Source organism: Podarcis filfolensis (genome assembly GCF_964270895.1).
Source record: "Podarcis filfolensis genome assembly, chromosome: 2".
Classification (NCBI taxonomy): Eukaryota; Metazoa; Chordata; class Lepidosauria; order Squamata; family Lacertidae; genus Podarcis; species Podarcis filfolensis.
Window position 1 is genome coordinate 121,142,474 of NC_139605.1, and position 17,260 is coordinate 121,159,733.

General features: G+C 43.4%; 1 protein-coding gene across 11 annotated transcripts in view; it reads left to right on the forward strand.

Moving 5' to 3' along the window:
• R3HDM2 (R3H domain containing 2) overlaps window positions 1-17,260 on the forward strand; it is a 140,334-nt gene that overhangs the window by 70,837 nt on the left and 52,237 nt on the right. For all 11 annotated transcript variants that reach the window (XM_083599737.1, XM_083599735.1, XM_083599739.1 and 8 more), the window contains exons 2-7: window positions 4,823-5,019; window positions 7,029-7,070; window positions 10,304-10,390; window positions 11,958-12,084; window positions 12,885-12,963; window positions 14,602-14,661. In XM_083599737.1, the coding sequence (XP_083455863.1) occupies window positions 4,855-5,019; window positions 7,029-7,070; window positions 10,304-10,390; window positions 11,958-12,084; window positions 12,885-12,963; window positions 14,602-14,661 (560 nt within the window). In that variant the 5' untranslated portion in view covers window positions 4,823-4,854. The remainder of the gene's footprint in view (window positions 1-4,822; window positions 5,020-7,028; window positions 7,071-10,303; window positions 10,391-11,957; window positions 12,085-12,884; window positions 12,964-14,601; window positions 14,662-17,260) is intronic.

Sequence of the window (17,260 nt, forward strand, 5' to 3'; positions counted from 1 at the left end):
CCTGATTCACATGATCAGTCTTCATTGTAAAAGCGCACACACACACACACACACACACACACACACACACAGATAAGGAGGTAACAAAACCTGCACCTTGCAGCAGGAAACCTCCAAACTCGTCCTCTAGGTAAGTTTCCATAAGAGTAGAAACCTCAGTGGACAAGATACTGCAGATTTGGCTGAGCAGAGAACTTCTCAACCATGGGGAATAGAAACTCCACCCAGAGAACTTCCATCTCATAACCGGTTGCTTTGGGGAAGCAGAAGTTGATCGCTTCACCACTTTAGACCAGTGGTTCCCAATTAGGGGTCCGGAGACCAGTGGGTGTCCATGAAACGCACCCAGGGGGTCTGAGGCACCATCACTTGCCTCCCCCTCAAACTTTTGTCATTTTTGCATGGTAATATCACAAATTTTATGGTCTGTTTCAGCACTTTGCAATTTTTCAATATATTGGTTGATAACGATTTTGACCTAGCAATACGCAGCAATATATTGCTCCTCTTTTGAGGGAGAGCAGGGCAGCTGATTTCAAGGCACCACCGATATCGCATGATGATTTCAGCCGATAACACTGCTGATCTGAGCTGCCTTCCCTCATGCTGAGGGAAAACCAGGCAGCCAGTTGCGAGGCACTGCCTTCCCCTCAGGCTGATGGAGAACAGGGCAGCTGATTGCCCTCACCTGGCAATGAGGTGGAGCAGCTTTTCTGTCAGCAGGAAAGCAGCAGCTGCCACAGTGGACTTGCATCTTCACTGGCTGCCCCGGAGACATCATTGGATTTCTCTGCAGGAATAGATTAATCCTGCGAACCAACTCATCATTCCTTCCAAAGGTACTTTCACAATTCCATTGCCAACAGAAACTGATCCTTCTGTCATTTGGCTTTTTTCCGGTGCATCAATCAGTAGACATGACAGTCCCTTGATGCTTAGTCAACATGGAAGGTCCACATTCATCGTACACCATCCATATGTTGGACCAGCTTGCTCTTGACCTCCTTTCTTCCTCCCTTGATGGGGAGTCTCATCTACTGCCCAAGCTAGATGGCTAAAAGGATCCATCTTGATGGCTTATGTCTCCCTCCACCTACACGAATGAAGGCTCATTTGACCAGGCCTGCAGCCTTCTCCCTAAATGCCCCTCTACAAGAGATTGTCAGAGCACCCATATGATTGCCACATTCCGCAATCCTTTATCATTACATAATTGAGACATTTTTGTCTCAGCTGAGGCTGCCTTTGGCAGGAGGGCATTATAGTATGTCCTTCCAGCCATGTAAATAGCAGTTTTCTATTTGTCCCACCCTTCATGGGTCTGTAGGCTTTTGTACATCCCAACCTGTCCACAGCTTTTACGGGGTCTCCAGAAAAAGCCTGTATGCTTAGCATGAAAGGTATTTCATAACACCTAAAATTTTACTTTAATGTGTTGCCAATTTTGCATATAGGTCTCTTGAAAAAAGGCTGTTATACTTATCGTGAAAGGTATTTCTGGGTCCTGTAAAGCTGATTCCAGAGCCCACCTAGGCCGTCAGCAGCTGATTTTCTTCCATCATTCTACTGTACCAGGGAGTCTCAGTGAATCTTTTAGGCAACGTTTTCTTGTTGAATGCTGTCTCCCACGCTATACGAATACCAAATCTCATCGCTTCCTGGCTTGTAATCTAAAAAACTGAGGGAGGAAGGAGCGAGGAGCTAAGATACAAGCTTCCGGTTTGAATTGTTTGTTTATTATTGCAAGCTTGCAATGTTGCCTATTGACTGCCAGGCGGCACCAAACCTAAGCCCAATCTAGTGGCAGCTTTTTATGGGATCCAGAAATACCTTTTACGGTAAGTATAATGGCCTTTTTTCAAGAGACCTCTGTGCAAAATTGACAACACATTAAAGTAAAATTTTGATCTGCACGTGGCAGTTTCTACTCAGGTGATTCAAAAAAGGAGTTTCGAGGGAGGCTGGTGAAAATATGTGGTCATGGTAGGGACTCAGCTTTGAAATTGGTGGTGGGGACTCAGCCTTTGCATAAATGGTCTTAGGTGCCTCTGTTAGATGCCTCATGCCTGAAGAGCATCTCACCTTGTTCTTGGTGCATGTTATGCTGCTGAATAAACATCTGTCAAAATTACTAATGTTTCTTTGTGTTCCTTGTGATCTCATGCTGTAAACTGGTATGTCTTTATATAAACATACCAAGTTGATATTATGGCGCTTGATCTGGAAAACAGCTTTCTTAAACACAAATAGGTGAAAGCAGTAGTGTTAAGAACAAATTTCTTAAAGAAGGGATTGTCATAATCAAATTAAATGCAGGGAAGGGCGTAACAGAACTGTGGGAGATTATGGTTCACATCCCTATACAGATGTTTGCTCATTTAATGGCTGACTTTAAATTAAGTACTTAAATCTTGCATGCTTCTCTTTCAGTAGGCCTTTCCCAGACTGAAATAAAAATTGAGTTCCAGTTCCTGAAATGCATAGCTTGGCTTTGTCTTTGTTCCTCGTGGGGAAGATGGTTTTCTTCACCATCCCCTTATTTATTTCTTAATTTATTATTTATTTAAAATCATTTCTGAACCATGTCATATTTCAAAAGGAATATTTAAGTGATTTACAGGTCTTAAATAATGAAACAGAACATGGCAAAATAGCAAAATAACGATCCACATTGAATGCAGTGTAATTAGCAGGAGAGTGGCATAATTACAACATATTTTTTATAGAAAGTTCATTTCTGTTATATTGCAGACCTTCTGTTCTGGAGCACTGAGAAATTGCCCACAATTATGATGAGTTACATGTGTAGCTTGTTGTCGCAAGAACACCTGTACTTTGGGTTGGCAGAGTACATTTCTATGGCACACACCTGTGGGATCCCTCTCAGTGAACCAGGCTACCCAGTGTCTAGTGTGTTGGGTAGGGGAGCTGTGGCAAAAATATGCCCTTTGTTCATTCCATGGATAGGTAGAGCCTAAATTCCCTATCAAGAGACGGAGTCAGGAAACATGAAAGTAGGCACAACCAGACTTTATTTCTAAAACAGTGCTGAGTGGTCAATTCCCTGGGCTATCGCTCCAAGAGGACTGGGTGGTACTCTTCTCTTTTACACAAGACTACTCAAAGACCTGACACAGGTCCAGAAAACTACTTATTGGCAAAAAGTAGTTAGAAGTGGTCTGGGCACATTAGGTAGGTTTAAGCAGTTTAAACAGATTTTGGCCAGTTTATGATGTTCAAGGTAAAAAAGAGAGAGATTGTATTGCTATACCATATATAGTCGTACCTTGGAAGTCGAATGGAATCCGTTCCGGAAGTCCGTTCGACTTCCACCAAATTGTGGCTTCTGATTGGTTGCAGGAAGCTCCTGCAGCCAATCAGAAGACGCTGAAACCTTGTCAGACGTTCGGGTTCCAAAAGAACGTTTGCAAACAGAAACAATCACTTCGGGGTTTGCAGCGTTCGGGAGCCAAAACATCTGAGTTCCAAGGTGTTCGGAATCCAAGGTACGACTGTATAGGCATTCCGGTCTAACACATTCTTGACGGGTTCATCTGCAGGTTATCATGGCTTTACTTCAGTTAAGTGAGCAGATACAGAAAGGCAAAGGCTAGTGGATAGATACACAAGTAGAACTACAAAGATCCATTTTAATGCAAGAGACCAGGTGGGGGAAGTAGGTTTTGTTTTCACGAGAGGAGTGTCACCAAATACAACACTTCGCTAGGCATTTCTATGTGGGGAAGTAAGCATTCACTTACTGGTGATATATAGTTCAGAGGTGCCTTCACACACAGTGGCAGAGGGAGGCAAAACCTACCTATTCCCCTGGTAAGCAAAGCCATTGAGGGCCAGGCATAAATGAGTTTTTGTGTTTAATATGACTGGTTTTTAAAACAAAAATAGCTGCCATGGTGGTGCTCAGCTGGAACTGCAGTGAGTGGAGAAGTTGAGCTTGGCTTCCCCCCACTGCCACTGTAATCTTGATGAAGATGGCCTCCTCCAGTCAACTGCTATTTGCATTGTGATGGAAGCTCTCACTGGCAATGTTGCAGTTAGCAGCTTGGACCCCTGGGCACCCACTTGTGGGGTGCCTCAGGGCTCTGTACTCTCCTCCATGCTGTATCAGAGATCATCAGGGGAGTTGGGCTGGGTGTACACCAATATGTGGATGATACCCAGCTCTACCTCTCGAAGGCAGTGAACGTCCCGTGTGGGTGTCCAGAGGTGGTTGGGGGCAAACAGATTATCCTGACAAGACAGAAGTACTGTTTCTGGGGGACAGTGGGCAGGTGTGGGGGACTCCCTGGTCCTGAATGGGGTAACTGCCCCTATCTCCCTCACATTTTGCTTGCCTTCTCTCCCCTGCTATTTGTAAGGCCTCACTGGACAGCCACTTTGCTTTCTTGCATTTCCTTTTCATTGCTGCCTCCTGTATAATGTTATGAGCCTCCATCCATAGTTCTTCAGGCACTCTGTCCACCAAATCGAAATCCTTAAACCTGTTCTTCACTTCCACTGTGTATTCATAAGGGATTTGATTTAGATTGTATTGTGTTGTCAGGAATGCATCTGCACCCCCTTCCAGCAGATTACATAAAGAGATATGAAAAGTGTAGTGTCAGATCTTCAATAACATGAAGAAGGACTCTAGAGACAAGATCCTGAGCAAGTATAGCTTCAGTATGTGACAAAGAGCAAGGAAACAGGGAGTTCTGTTTAAAAATGAAAAGGGAAAGAGGGAATAGGAAAACAAAACAAAAAAAGAGAAGCCTTTATTCTTGGATGCACTGACCTCCATCCCTTCTGTCCCTACCTGCAGGTGTCCATCACTAACACTATACTGTGCTGAAGATGTCTAACAGCAACACAACACAGGAGACACTGGAGATAATGAAAGAATTGGAAAAGAAAGTGGTTGAGGAATCTGTGAACAAAAACAAATTTGTATCCAGGTCACCAAGCAAAGAGGAAGTTGAGAAGGATGGGGAGGAGAGTAGTACACGGCAAGAATCACAGGTAATTGGAGGAAGATCTTTCATGTATACCAACGGACCCATCAAAGCCCAATGCTAACTGGCAGTAGATCTTGGACTCCCTATTGCAGTATATCAGGCAGAGGTCCTTTTTGGCCCTTTTGTTAAGTTCACTTAATTAGGGGTTCCAGCAGTTCTGGACTTCCGCAGTACCGTATTCTACCACCAAATTACTCATTAATCTCAGCATGGTGCGAACCTGGTACTGTTAGAGAAAGAGCCATGGTAATCAGTGGTGAGGTTCTTGTCATGCTACCGTATACAGTGGTACCTCGAGTTACAAATGCCTCAGATTACAAACTCTGCTAACCTGGAAGAGTTACCTTGAGTTGAGAACTTTGCCCCAGGATGAGAATGGAAATTGTGTGCCGGCAGCGCAGCGGCAGCAAGAGGCCCCATTAGCGAAAGCATGCCTCTAGTTAAGAACAGTTTCAGGTTAAGAACGGACCTCCAGAATGAATTAAGTTCATAACTAGAGGTACCACTGTACTTTGCTGGATCATTTTAGGAAATCTTTTCCAGGCCAGTGTTGCTGCTGCTGCTGCTGCTGCTGCTGCTGTTATTATTAGTTTTGTATACTGCCCTCCATCCAAAGATCACAGGGCGGTTCACAACATAAAAATACAAAATGAGAACACATAAAAATACAAAATGAGACATAATAAAAACCAGAACAAAACATTAACCCCACTCACACAAACATATGTAAAAGGACACAGAATGTTAATCAGTCCAAGGCCTGCTTTGAGAGAATTATTATTATCTAGCACCTAAAGATATGTAATGAAAGTGCCAGGCGAGCCCGCCTGAGGAGAGCATTCCACCAATGGGGAACCACCACAGAAAAGGCCCGTTCTCATGTTGGTGCCCTCCAAACTTATTGTGGAGGAGGCACATGAAGAAAGACCTCAGATGATAATTGCACGGTCTGGGTCAGTTTGTATGAGGAGAGGTGATTCTTGTTTCTTTTTTTTCCTACCCCATCACATAAATGAGTCCTATGGACTTCTTACAGTACAATCCACCCAGAAGTAAGTCTTTGAGTTCAGTGAGACTTACTCCCAGATAAGTGTGTGTAGAATTGCTGATTTAGTGTGGCCACGATGGCTTCATCTCTTCAGTATTAAAAAAAGAGTGGGACATGGACCCAGGAAGATGTTCAGGCCACTTTATATTGCAGACACACAAATCCTGCTCCAAAGAAACACAGAAGGCATAGCAATTAACAGGCAAATACCTGCTCCAAGGGTTGTGGCAGTCTAAAGTTAAGCAGTGAAAAGAAAGAACTGAGGGGATGAGCAAGAGAGATATGGACAAATGCAATTTTATACACCTAGACATCACTTTGGAGAGAAGTGTGAAATTTGGCAAAAAAATTCACAGAAAAAGATGAACTTTGAGATGTATTTGTAGGCCCCATGCCCAAGAGACTCAGTGGCTTAGACCACAGCGCCACCCGCATCCCTTGTAGGAGAGAGAAAGAACACCATGATTTTAACAGACCTCAGTTGTAGGCGTCCTTTTAAATCCATGAAATTGGATGGTTAAACTGGACTTGACCACACAATGTTTCTCTTGCATTTTATTTCCTTATTTTATCTTTACATGGTTATGGCAGTTTCCTGCCATAGCTGGTTTTGGTCCTTTGCAAAACGTATGCAGAATTGACCTGTTTGCATTAGATTCTTGCAAGATAATATATGGCATGGACTTCTGCTAGCACAGTGGGACTCCCCCTCACCCCTGTGCCTGCCCAGATTGCCTAGGAGTGTGTATCAGGAGAACCCCCAGAAAAATGTGTGGGGAGAGGAGAGAACATTGTTTCCAGCAAGCTGAAATGCTGGTGTTGATGGAACAATTCCCATACTGTTACATTTAATTCCTCCCAATGTGTTGTGATTCCCTCCTCCCTAATCTTACATCTCATAGAATGCGCAACGGGAGTGATTTTTCCACCATTGTTCCTCCTCTCCTTTTTTGTTGTTGTTGCAGAGGCGGACCTCCAATCATGGGCATGCTAGAAAAAGAGCCAAGGTAAGATACTGTTGATTTCTTTTTACCAGGTGATGCTGCAGCAAGAACTTACATGCCTCTGATCTTTCTGCAGTCATTCTTGGCATTGTATATATAATGATTATGATTATGATATATATAATCTTTATTGTGGTCCAACAACCCATAACATGGATTCAGAATAAAATACAGATTCATACAGACAACCGCCCCAGGGAAGGGAGACCAAAGTGTTATTTGTTTAGTCATGGGTTTGTTGATCTTTGATTTGTATGACTACTGAAAGAAACTTTGCCATGGCTGCTGTGATATCATTGGACTTGTCGTCCAGAAGATATTTGGTATAGTAGGCTTCAGATTGACTCGGCCAGTTTGCCAATAGTGGTTTAATCAATATTTCCCTAGCTTGATCATATTGTCCGCAATGCAATAGAATATGCCTCATACAGTCGATGTCCTGAGAGCATACACAGATCCTATTTTGATAAGGGATGCCTCTCAGTCTGCCATTTAGCACTTCTGATGGGAATACATTTAATCTGGCTTTGGTGAAAAGACACCGATATGTTGATACAGACAAATTTCTAAGAGATGCAGGTGTCTGAAAATTGAACCCATAGTGAATTCCTACTGCTAATGAGCCACAGATAACATGAGATTGAGATCGGAGATCACTATGTGATATGTCCCAGAACCTTTGCCTCAGAGATTCAAGGGCAGTATGGTACAGGAGAGAAGGTGGCATACCAATCAAAGTGGCTTTTCTAACCATAATATTCATCCATGAGCTGGTAAACTCGTTGTTTAGGTATGGAAGTTACCCCTTCCCTAGGCCAACGACTGAGATCTTGAGCCAGTATCTCAGGGCAGCCCACCATGCTTTAGTTGATAAAGGACATTCACCTGTTTCTAAAAATAGTATTGCATTTGGAACACAATTTGGAACTTGTAGGAGGGACCGGAGAAACTTTGCCTGGAAGCCTTCGAACCTGGAGAATGAGCCATTGAACGAGGCGTAGAGGAGTTGAGATACAAGTTTTGCATTAAATACCTTAATGGCTGATGGAACATAATGGCCTCCCCTTGTATAAAAGAATCGAAGTATAGCCAGTTTGGTTACCTCCACCTTTTGATAGGCGGTCTGATCCTCGGCATTGAGTCCCAGAATCTCTCATTCCTATCAGTGCTCCAGATATGACTCTTCTTGCTCCTTTATCCCAAATCTTCTTACTTTTCACTGTTCATCGCTTGTGCTTAATGGTTAACCAGTTAAGACCTCAGCATGGCAAAGAGGTTGCCCTTTACTCCTAGGTTTCATTGTGATTTTTAATATCAGCTGAGCATGGCCTCTGAATCACAATACATGCTGCAGGGAGCAAGGGGCTACAGGCACTGCTCTCATTGACTGCCTCATAGCTATGAAACTGCCTCCTCTTGGAAACTCAGTGAAACCTGTGTATCTTGTGGAAGCCATACACAATATTTAGCCTAGAAAAGAGGAGACAGAGATATGATAGCCGCCTTCAAATATATAAAGGGCTGTCACATGGAAGATGGCATAAGCTTGCTTTCTCCTGCTCAGGAGGGTAGGACTCAAGGCAGTGTTTTCAAGTTACAAGAAAGGAGATTCCGATTAAACACCAGGGAGAACTTTCTAACAGTAAGCGTTTTTAGACTGTGCAATGGACTCCCTTGGAAGGTGGTGGACTCTCCTGCATTAGAGGTTTTAAAGCAGAAGTTGAATGGCCATCTGTCATGGACGCTTCAGTTGAAATTCCGGCATTTCAGGGGGTTGGGCTAGATGACCCTTGGGGTCCATCTGAGCTCTGCAGTTCTATGGAAAACTCTTATCTCTGGTCTGGCTTTAAGTGTCCAGACCTGGTCATCTCACTGAGGTGATAAACCTGTGTCTTGACTTGTACAATTTCTACACTGCGGGTGAGAGTTCACATGCTTAATTTTCCCTCTGTACAAAACATTTCCCTGCACATAGAGAGGTAAAATGTTAAGGAGAAGGGAGGTACTAGAATCCTTTATTTTCTATGGAGCAGCATTTGCTCACAATTGCAGACCAAAACCAGCAAAGCCCAGGTGGTGGTTTAATGCTTTACTAAGACCTAGTATGAAGGGACCCGGGTGGTGCTGTGGGTTAAACCACAGAGCCTAGGACTTGCCGATCAGAAGGTCGGCGGTTCGAATACCCGCGACGGGGTGAGCTCCCGTTGCTCGGTCCCTGCTCCTGCCAACCTAGCAGTTCGAAAACACGTCAAAGTGCAAGTAGATAAATAGGTACCGCTCCAGCGGGAAGGTAAACGGCGTTTCCGTGTGCTGCTCTGGTTCACCAGAAGCGACTTAGTCATGCTGGCCACATGACCCGGAAGCTGTACACCAGCTCCCTCGGCCAGTAAAGCGAGATGAGCGCCGCAACCCCAGAGTCGGCCATGACTGGACCTAATGGTCAGGGGTGCCTTTACCTTTAAGACCTAGTATTAGTTCAGAGTTTGTGTTTATAGTATTTGTAATTTGTATCTGCCTCAAATCTTTTGAGATTAAACTGCTATGGCACTGTTCTTTTTCTTCCATTTGATTCTCTTATGCCCTTGTCATATGCACCTTTAACTTTCCTCTATTATATTGGAGATAATCTCTTAACTATGGTTCCTAGACCATATTTCACCATGACTGCTTCTGTTCAAGTAAAATACTTTTGTGTTGCTACATTCACACTCTCTTACTTGCAGGTCCATTCACCAAACAGTCTGAGGCAGACATTTATTTTAAGCATTTTCTTTAAATGCTACTATAGTAGATCACCCAGAATAACTACGTTTGTCAAGAAGGCAGCAGTTTAATGACAGGCTTTCAATTAAGGCAGGAAGAAGTTAGTCATTCCTTTTTGTCACTTACCATCAGTGGTTTAACAGTCTGCAGATTATTTAATGGGTTGGTTAGCTTCAGAGAAGCCCTATCAATGTATATGACCTTTACGTCACTGTGTTAGCAGAGGCTAAGTACCTCCACAGGTGCCAGACTTGAATCTCTATCAAGCATGTTAAGGGAGAGAAAATCACTATGCACTTGGTATCTTCTGCTTGACTGCTTTGCCATATGTTACTACTGGACAAAACATAATTGCATTTCTCATTAGTATAGAGCTAACTTAATTAGCATTAGTTGAACAGCAGCTCATTCATATATTGAAAGGGAATTCTAGCTGCCTGTGTCTTACTACAGACTCCCCCCTCCTTTTGCAGTCAAATTCAAAGCTGAAGCTAGTCAGGAGCCTGGCTGTATGTGAAGAGTCTTCTAGCCCCTTTGTGGATGGGACATTGGATACCCAGGTAAGCCTAGTTGTAGTCACATCACTTCTCCAGCCACGGGAGACACTGCTTTCAGTGATGATTTTTCTTAATAGTTCTGATCAAGGTTGAAAGCTTATCTGTAGGAAAGTTTCAAGCCTTTAAAAGAAAAATGACAGTCCTGGTTAAATTGTATATTTGTTATCTGTATGCAGTAAGCACACAACTTGTGCATGTTTAACTTGTGCACATTCAGCTTTATGTGCATGACAAATAATAAATAAATAAAAATAAAAAGGGAGCAGGGTTCTGGGGAAAATGACTTTGGCAATCCCCCCAATGGCTTTTGACTACACTCAATTTTGACTTTAGGCGCAGTCCCCGGAACGCAAACCCAGCAGAAGTTCCAGGCTTACTGTATGCTAGTGTGTGTGCTTTCATAGCAAACCTCTGTTCTGATTTACTGTCTCCCAAGTCTAAAAAGCATACCTTCCTATATGAGCTCCTATACCTTCCTATATTGAAACATAGCATATTCGAGCCATCAGATGGTTTTCAGGGTGTATTAAAGAAGCTTTTCATCTTCTAGTGATACCAAACTATACCTATGATCAGATCGCTGTAGGGGATTTTAACCTCAAAGCCATAAGATAGCAGCAAACCGCACCCATAGCATGCACTTATATGGCAGAGCCACACCTAGATTGTATATAGTGTGCTGCAATCTAAGAACAGGAGCAAACAAGGTGCCAGAGACAGCTGTGGTTAGAATCTCAGACTAGTGATTGGGAGACAAGTGTTCCAACCCCCCCGCCCCCAGCCATGAAGCTCACTGGTTAAGCTTGGGCCAGTTGCTGCCTCTCAGCCCAACCTACCTCACAGGGGATTAAATGGGAAGGGAGAGAGCCATTTACACTGCCCTGTCTGTGTTCCTTGGAGAAAAAAGGGGGGTATAAATGCAATAAATGAGCAACAAAAATATACCTGCCACAAGGGCTTGCAAGATTAGTACAGATTAGTTAAGTGAGCCATGCCACATTGTAGGCAGGAAGGCAAAAATCCACAGGGTTCCTTACTGACCTGCCGAAAACCCCCCACTTCCTGAATATACAATTACTCATCAGTTACCTACAATCTAATGCATTCTATTTTGGGGGGTAATGTCATGTTTGGAGAGGAGAGGGGATGCAGATGGACTAAAAGGACATCTTATCCACTGTAGTCAACCTTTTAAATTAAGAGCAGGTTCCTAGCATAAAAATCACAACTCCACATAAGTCACACGAGCAAGCATGTAGCCACATGTTGCACAGGGAGGCAAAAATGACCCAGGGTGACTAGCTGGTTGCTGGAAACCACAAGAAGGGAGAGTGCTCTTGTACTCAGATCCTGCTTGCTGATTTCCCACAGGCACTGTGAGAACAGGATGCTGGACTAGAAGGACCACTGGCCTAATCCAGCAAGCTCTTCTTATATTCTTAGCCATTCTACCCAGAAGTAAAATTTCTTATTGGAATCAAATTGGTCATCATACCATATTTCCAGCCTTTGTTGTTTGCAAAACATCAGCTCTGAGGCCTTCAAAGTGTGGATTTTGTCCTGTTGCTAGGATATCATACAGTTGCACGTCAGCTGCCCCTCTGACAAGGAAGATGACAAGTCTGCAAAAGATGGCCCTGAAAAAGAAGAAAAAGAGAAAAATAAGGAGAAGGCACCCAAGAAAATGCTATCTAGAGGTAAGACAGTCTCAGTTATGGAATGAACTTGGTTTCTGCGGGCAAAGATGAGCAGTAGTTTCTGTTTCCCTATTTACCAGAGGTCTGGGACTTTCTTTTCAGTTTGTGCATTCAAGCTGACCACGTGACAAGGGGAAAGGAGTATTACAATATTATATGTCAACCTCTGTCTGCGTTACAGGCAATGGTTGACTCAGTCCACATCAATTCATATTAGAATTTGCAAAGATCAAATGTCCTTGGTCTCCTTAGCACTCTGAAATTTTTTGCTGACATGGACACAGGTAGACCACTAATGAAATCTTGAGAAAACAGTCATTACATACTTTAACTGCTCAGACAAGCCTTTAATTAATTACTTTTTCCTTTCTGGTCCACATTCTGCTCCACAAAGCAGTGCTTGTTGTAAATTTAAGAAGTTCTCCTTCCGAGATTTGTGCAAAGCCAGTAATCTTGTCAGGTACAATAATTTAGCATATGATTGTTTAGGCAGTTGGTGGTAGAACAAGCAGCTAAAGGGTGGGTAAGAAATCAATATATTTAAAGGTTCTGGGGTGGTAACTTTGCCCTCAAATATGGCCTGTTGCTCTTTTAAAGTGCTAGCGTTATGTCTTACAAATGGTCTTTCCACCGTTGACTCCAAAGGAAGCCATGGCTGTGGTGATGGCAGAGGCAGCCGTTAACTTGGTCCTTCCAACACTGTCAGAACCCCTTTTATATTCTGGCTTGTTTTGACTCCATGGATATTCTCCCTGTGAGCATGGCATTTCTTGAGTATGTTGCTGTTGTCTTTGTTACAGATTCCAGCCAGGAATACACAGACTCCACTGGAATAGATTTGCATGAATTTTTAGTGAGTACACTGAAGAAAAACCCAAGGTAGGTTCCTCTGTAGTTATGTGGCAGATTTGCAAGTGGGAATAAGGAGGTGTTCCTGCAAGCTTGCATGGTTAAGGAGAAAGGATGGGAGAGGGAACAGAAAGTATCAGCAACTGTTGGAATCTATGGTGGTGGTGGCGGCGGCAGCTGCATAGTGGAAGTAGGCAAGCACCTATCAATGGGCTCTTTAACTCATGAGATGTGGGAAGTTTAAGAGCACTAATTGAGAATCCTCTAGAATGCACTCTGTCCAGCCTTGCTAGCCACAAAGGCACATGTGATAGGATGTTAGTATCTTACTTTCCAGCATCTTGAGCATGAAGTGGCCATGGTGAGGCCTTGGAATAAGTGCGCTGTTCAGTGGCTTTGGGGTCCAGACCCTGTCTCAGCATGTGGCATTCTTAGGCAGTACCTCATTAGGGTCCACTAAGGATGCATTCCCTGGGGTTCCCTTTAAAATTAATTTTCTCTCAGTGCTCTGACCTGCCTGACCACTTGTTCTAGCCATGAGTAAGAGATGAAAGAGGGTCCAAGCTCAGAGCGTGAGAAAGTATCCAGTGGGCTCTCTGGGCTGGAGATGGGGAACCTTAGTCCCCTCGCCCCGACATCTCTGAACTTCAACTCCCGTCACCCCTGACTATTGGCTATACTGTTGCAAGGGCTGAGGTGTGTTGGAGTCCAACTAGAAGGCCACAGGTTCCTCATCCCTGGTCTAGTCTCCGTCGTATTCTTCTTCTTCCTATTACTACTTATTTATTACATCACCTTTATCTGCTGAGGATCTCAAAGTGGTGTCCATTGTTCTCCGCATTTCATCCTCACAACAACCTTGTGAAGTAGGTTAGGCTAAGAGATGGAGACTGGCCCAGTGAGCTTCATGGCTAAGTTAGGATGTGAATCCTGCTCTCCCAGTGCTAGTCCAACACTCTTAACCATTACACCACACTGGCTCAAACCCCTGTGGAATTATTTTTAAACAAATATTTAATACTTAGCCCTGTTGTTATATGGAGACTATAGTGGTCTCCCATCCAATATCCACTTTGCTTCAATAACTATGCAGTATTCACTGGACCTCTTGGAGTATCCTAGCAAGATTAGAATAATTCTAGCATTGCAGACTAACAAAACAGATGCATTCATATACTGTGCATAAGAACAGAAAGAGAAAAAAATGTGGAATGAGTTAGTCAGGAAGGAATCTTAACAGCTCTAAAAACCACCTATAAATAGCTTCCAAATACTTCTCTGTAAAGTGCCTCCTGCCATCTCACTAATAAACAATGTCAAAACGGAATGCCAGTCATTGCCTATGTTCTGATGTACTGTTTCTGTTCAATAATACAAGCACAATGAGAGCCCATGGGATATTGTGCTTCTAGAAGCGTAATCACTGCACCAAAGTGAATCCACCTGAACAGGATTGGTCTACTTTTAACTTGCTACATCTGTTCTGCATCTGCCAATGCAGGTTGGGTAGTGATATCTTCAGTGCTGAATTACATTGAACTTTTTGATTAATATTGGAGTGGAGGAGGATATTAATCTTCAGATTTTTCAGAGACAATTGTATAGCCATTTGTGCTCTGAATGATTTTTCCTCTCCTTTTGTCCCTGCTCTCTCTCCCATCCTCCAAGGGACAGAATGATGCTGCTAAAATTGGAACAGGAGATTCTGGAATTTATTAATGATAACAAGTAAGTAATGTACTGGTCTGTAAGACAGAGTGACTTAAAGATTGATTTGTTTGAGAATGTTCACTAATTAAGCTGCTGATTTCAAACAATCCTTAAAAATGTATACAGTATTTATCTGACACATGAAGGCTGCCTTTATATAGAGTCTGTCTAGCCCTGTGCATTCTTCCTTAAATGACTGTGGCTACCCCCAGAGCAGGGGTAATCAATGTGGTGCCCTCCAGACATTGTGGACTCCAAACTCACACCCTCCCTGATTGAAATCCTATCATCCCTCCCATCCTATACTGTCTGAGGCTGATGGGAATCATATTGCAACAATTTCTGAAGCATACCTTGTTGGCTATCTCTGCTCTAAGGCGGGGGTGGCTAATCTGTGTTCCTTGAGATGTTGCTAAACTACAGCGCCTCAGTCATTGTGGACAGTGGTCATGGGTGGTGGGAATTGTAGCCCCACAGCAGCTAATGTGCCACAGGTTAGTCACCCCTGCTCTGGGGCATTGGATTAGAACTGTACAATATGAAGAATGTGCAGCTACCCTATGTTTCCCTTTCTTCACCTCTTTCCCAGTTACTGTTATTAAGTTTGACTGAATGGTGATATCATGTGGAGTTTACTTGCTCTCTCTCACTTGTGAGATGTGTCTCACAATGTCATGCATTGAAATTCACAGAACATTTCTGGAGATGAGAGAAGGAGGAAGTGCTGGGCTGCAACTTTAACAACCATAGACATGATGATGATGATGATAAAGTGTGTTGCGGGTGCATGTGCTCAACCTGTTGTATTCTTCACTTTTCTTCAGTGAATGGGAGGGTATGAATGGGGCTTGTAAGCACATTCAGGCGTTTAGTGGGTTGGAACATTGGGGGTGAGGCCAGTACATGGATGCATATGTCTTCATGCATTCTATGAATGCCTGAACCAGGACTCAGGTGTTATCTGTATCATCTTGTTCTGCCTTCAGTTAGAAGTCCTTCTCTAGTATTCTCTAAATGGGAATTCCAGGGTTTGAAACTCTCTCCATGCCTACCAAAAGCACATTTTTTTGCCAGTGAGCTTTTTCCAGATGAACATGAGCTTCAGTCACAAATAGAGACATCTCTGAATCATGCTTCTCTACCCATAACAAGCTTGCTCATGTTCAGTGAGGAAGAAATGCAAGATTGCTGGTGTAGGGTTGCATAGAGTTGTAGAGTTGGAAGGGAGCCCAAGGGCCATCTACTCCAACCCCCTGCAATACAGGAATCTTAGCTAAGCATGACAGATGGCCATCCAACCTCTGCTTACAAACCTCCAAGGAAGGAAAGTCCATCACCTCCTGGCAGAGACCGTTCCACTGTCAAACAGCTCTTACTGACAGAAAGTTCTTCCTGATGTTTAGTTGGAATCTCCTTTCTTGTAACTTGAATCCATTGGTTTGTGCCATACTCTGCAGAGCAGGAGAAAAGAAACTTCCTCCATCTTCCATATGGCAGCCCTTATGATATTTGAAGATGGCTATCCTATCTCCCCCGAGTCTCCTCTTTTCCAGGCAAAACATACCCAGCTCCTTCAAGTGCTTCTCGTAAGGCTTGGTTTCCAGACTCTTGATCATCTTGGTTGCCCTCCTCTGTACATGTTCCAGCTTTTCAACATCCATCTTAAATTGTGGCACCCAGAAGTGGACAAGGCTTCCCTATCTTGCCGCCTATTTCTATGCTGATATACACAGTGGGAGATCAGCATCATGCTTAATAACACCCACTTCATATTTGCAGAAACATTTGAAGCCTTGGATCAGAAATATAGGAAATATATGTTGAACCCATACACTTAGATATTATTCAGTGCATGAGCATCAGATTACTCATGGGACTGGGGCCTATAGCTCACTGGAAGAGCAGAAGATCTCAGGTTTAGTCCCAAGCATCTCCATGAAAAAGGATCTTGGAAAGGGAAGGGATACTGAGGTAGACCTCTGCCTGCCTGAAACTTTGGAGAGTTGCTGCTTGTCTAAATAGACAATTATTGGAAAAGATGGTCACCAGTGCTCTAAGCCAATTCGGCAGTTTCCAGTGCCTTTATGTTATGGGGTTCCAATTGCATATCATGTGCAGGAGTCGAACATCTGTAATGCTCTTGAACTTTGGAGCCTAGGTGACCCAAAGGCCTTGGATATCCTATAACTTAACATTGCTAGGAAAACCAAAATAAATTTTAAGGTGAAGGAATCATTTTGCAGTAATTTTTTTTCTGAATGAAAGTTTGTAATGTTGATTCTTCTTCTGAAAGTGTAGGTCATATTGGTGGTTGCGTATTCAACAGGAGGCCCTGGTTTCTGGTCCTGGTAAACAGGGTGGTCCAGGACCCATGGTGTCTCACTCTACAGAGGGACCTTCTGAAACAAGGCCCATTATTTTGTATTTGACCTGAGCTGTTATGTCTGACAGATTGGAAGCTGTTCAGCTCCGGCTGCTGGACCTGGCTTTTTCTGGCAAGGTCCTGCTTACTTTTCTAGCTTTGGGCGCCACTCCACTAATAGGGTGTATTCTACTATGTGGACAGTTTTTCTTTTGTAGGGTCCAGATATGGGAGTTAATCCTCTGTCAGTGGAGG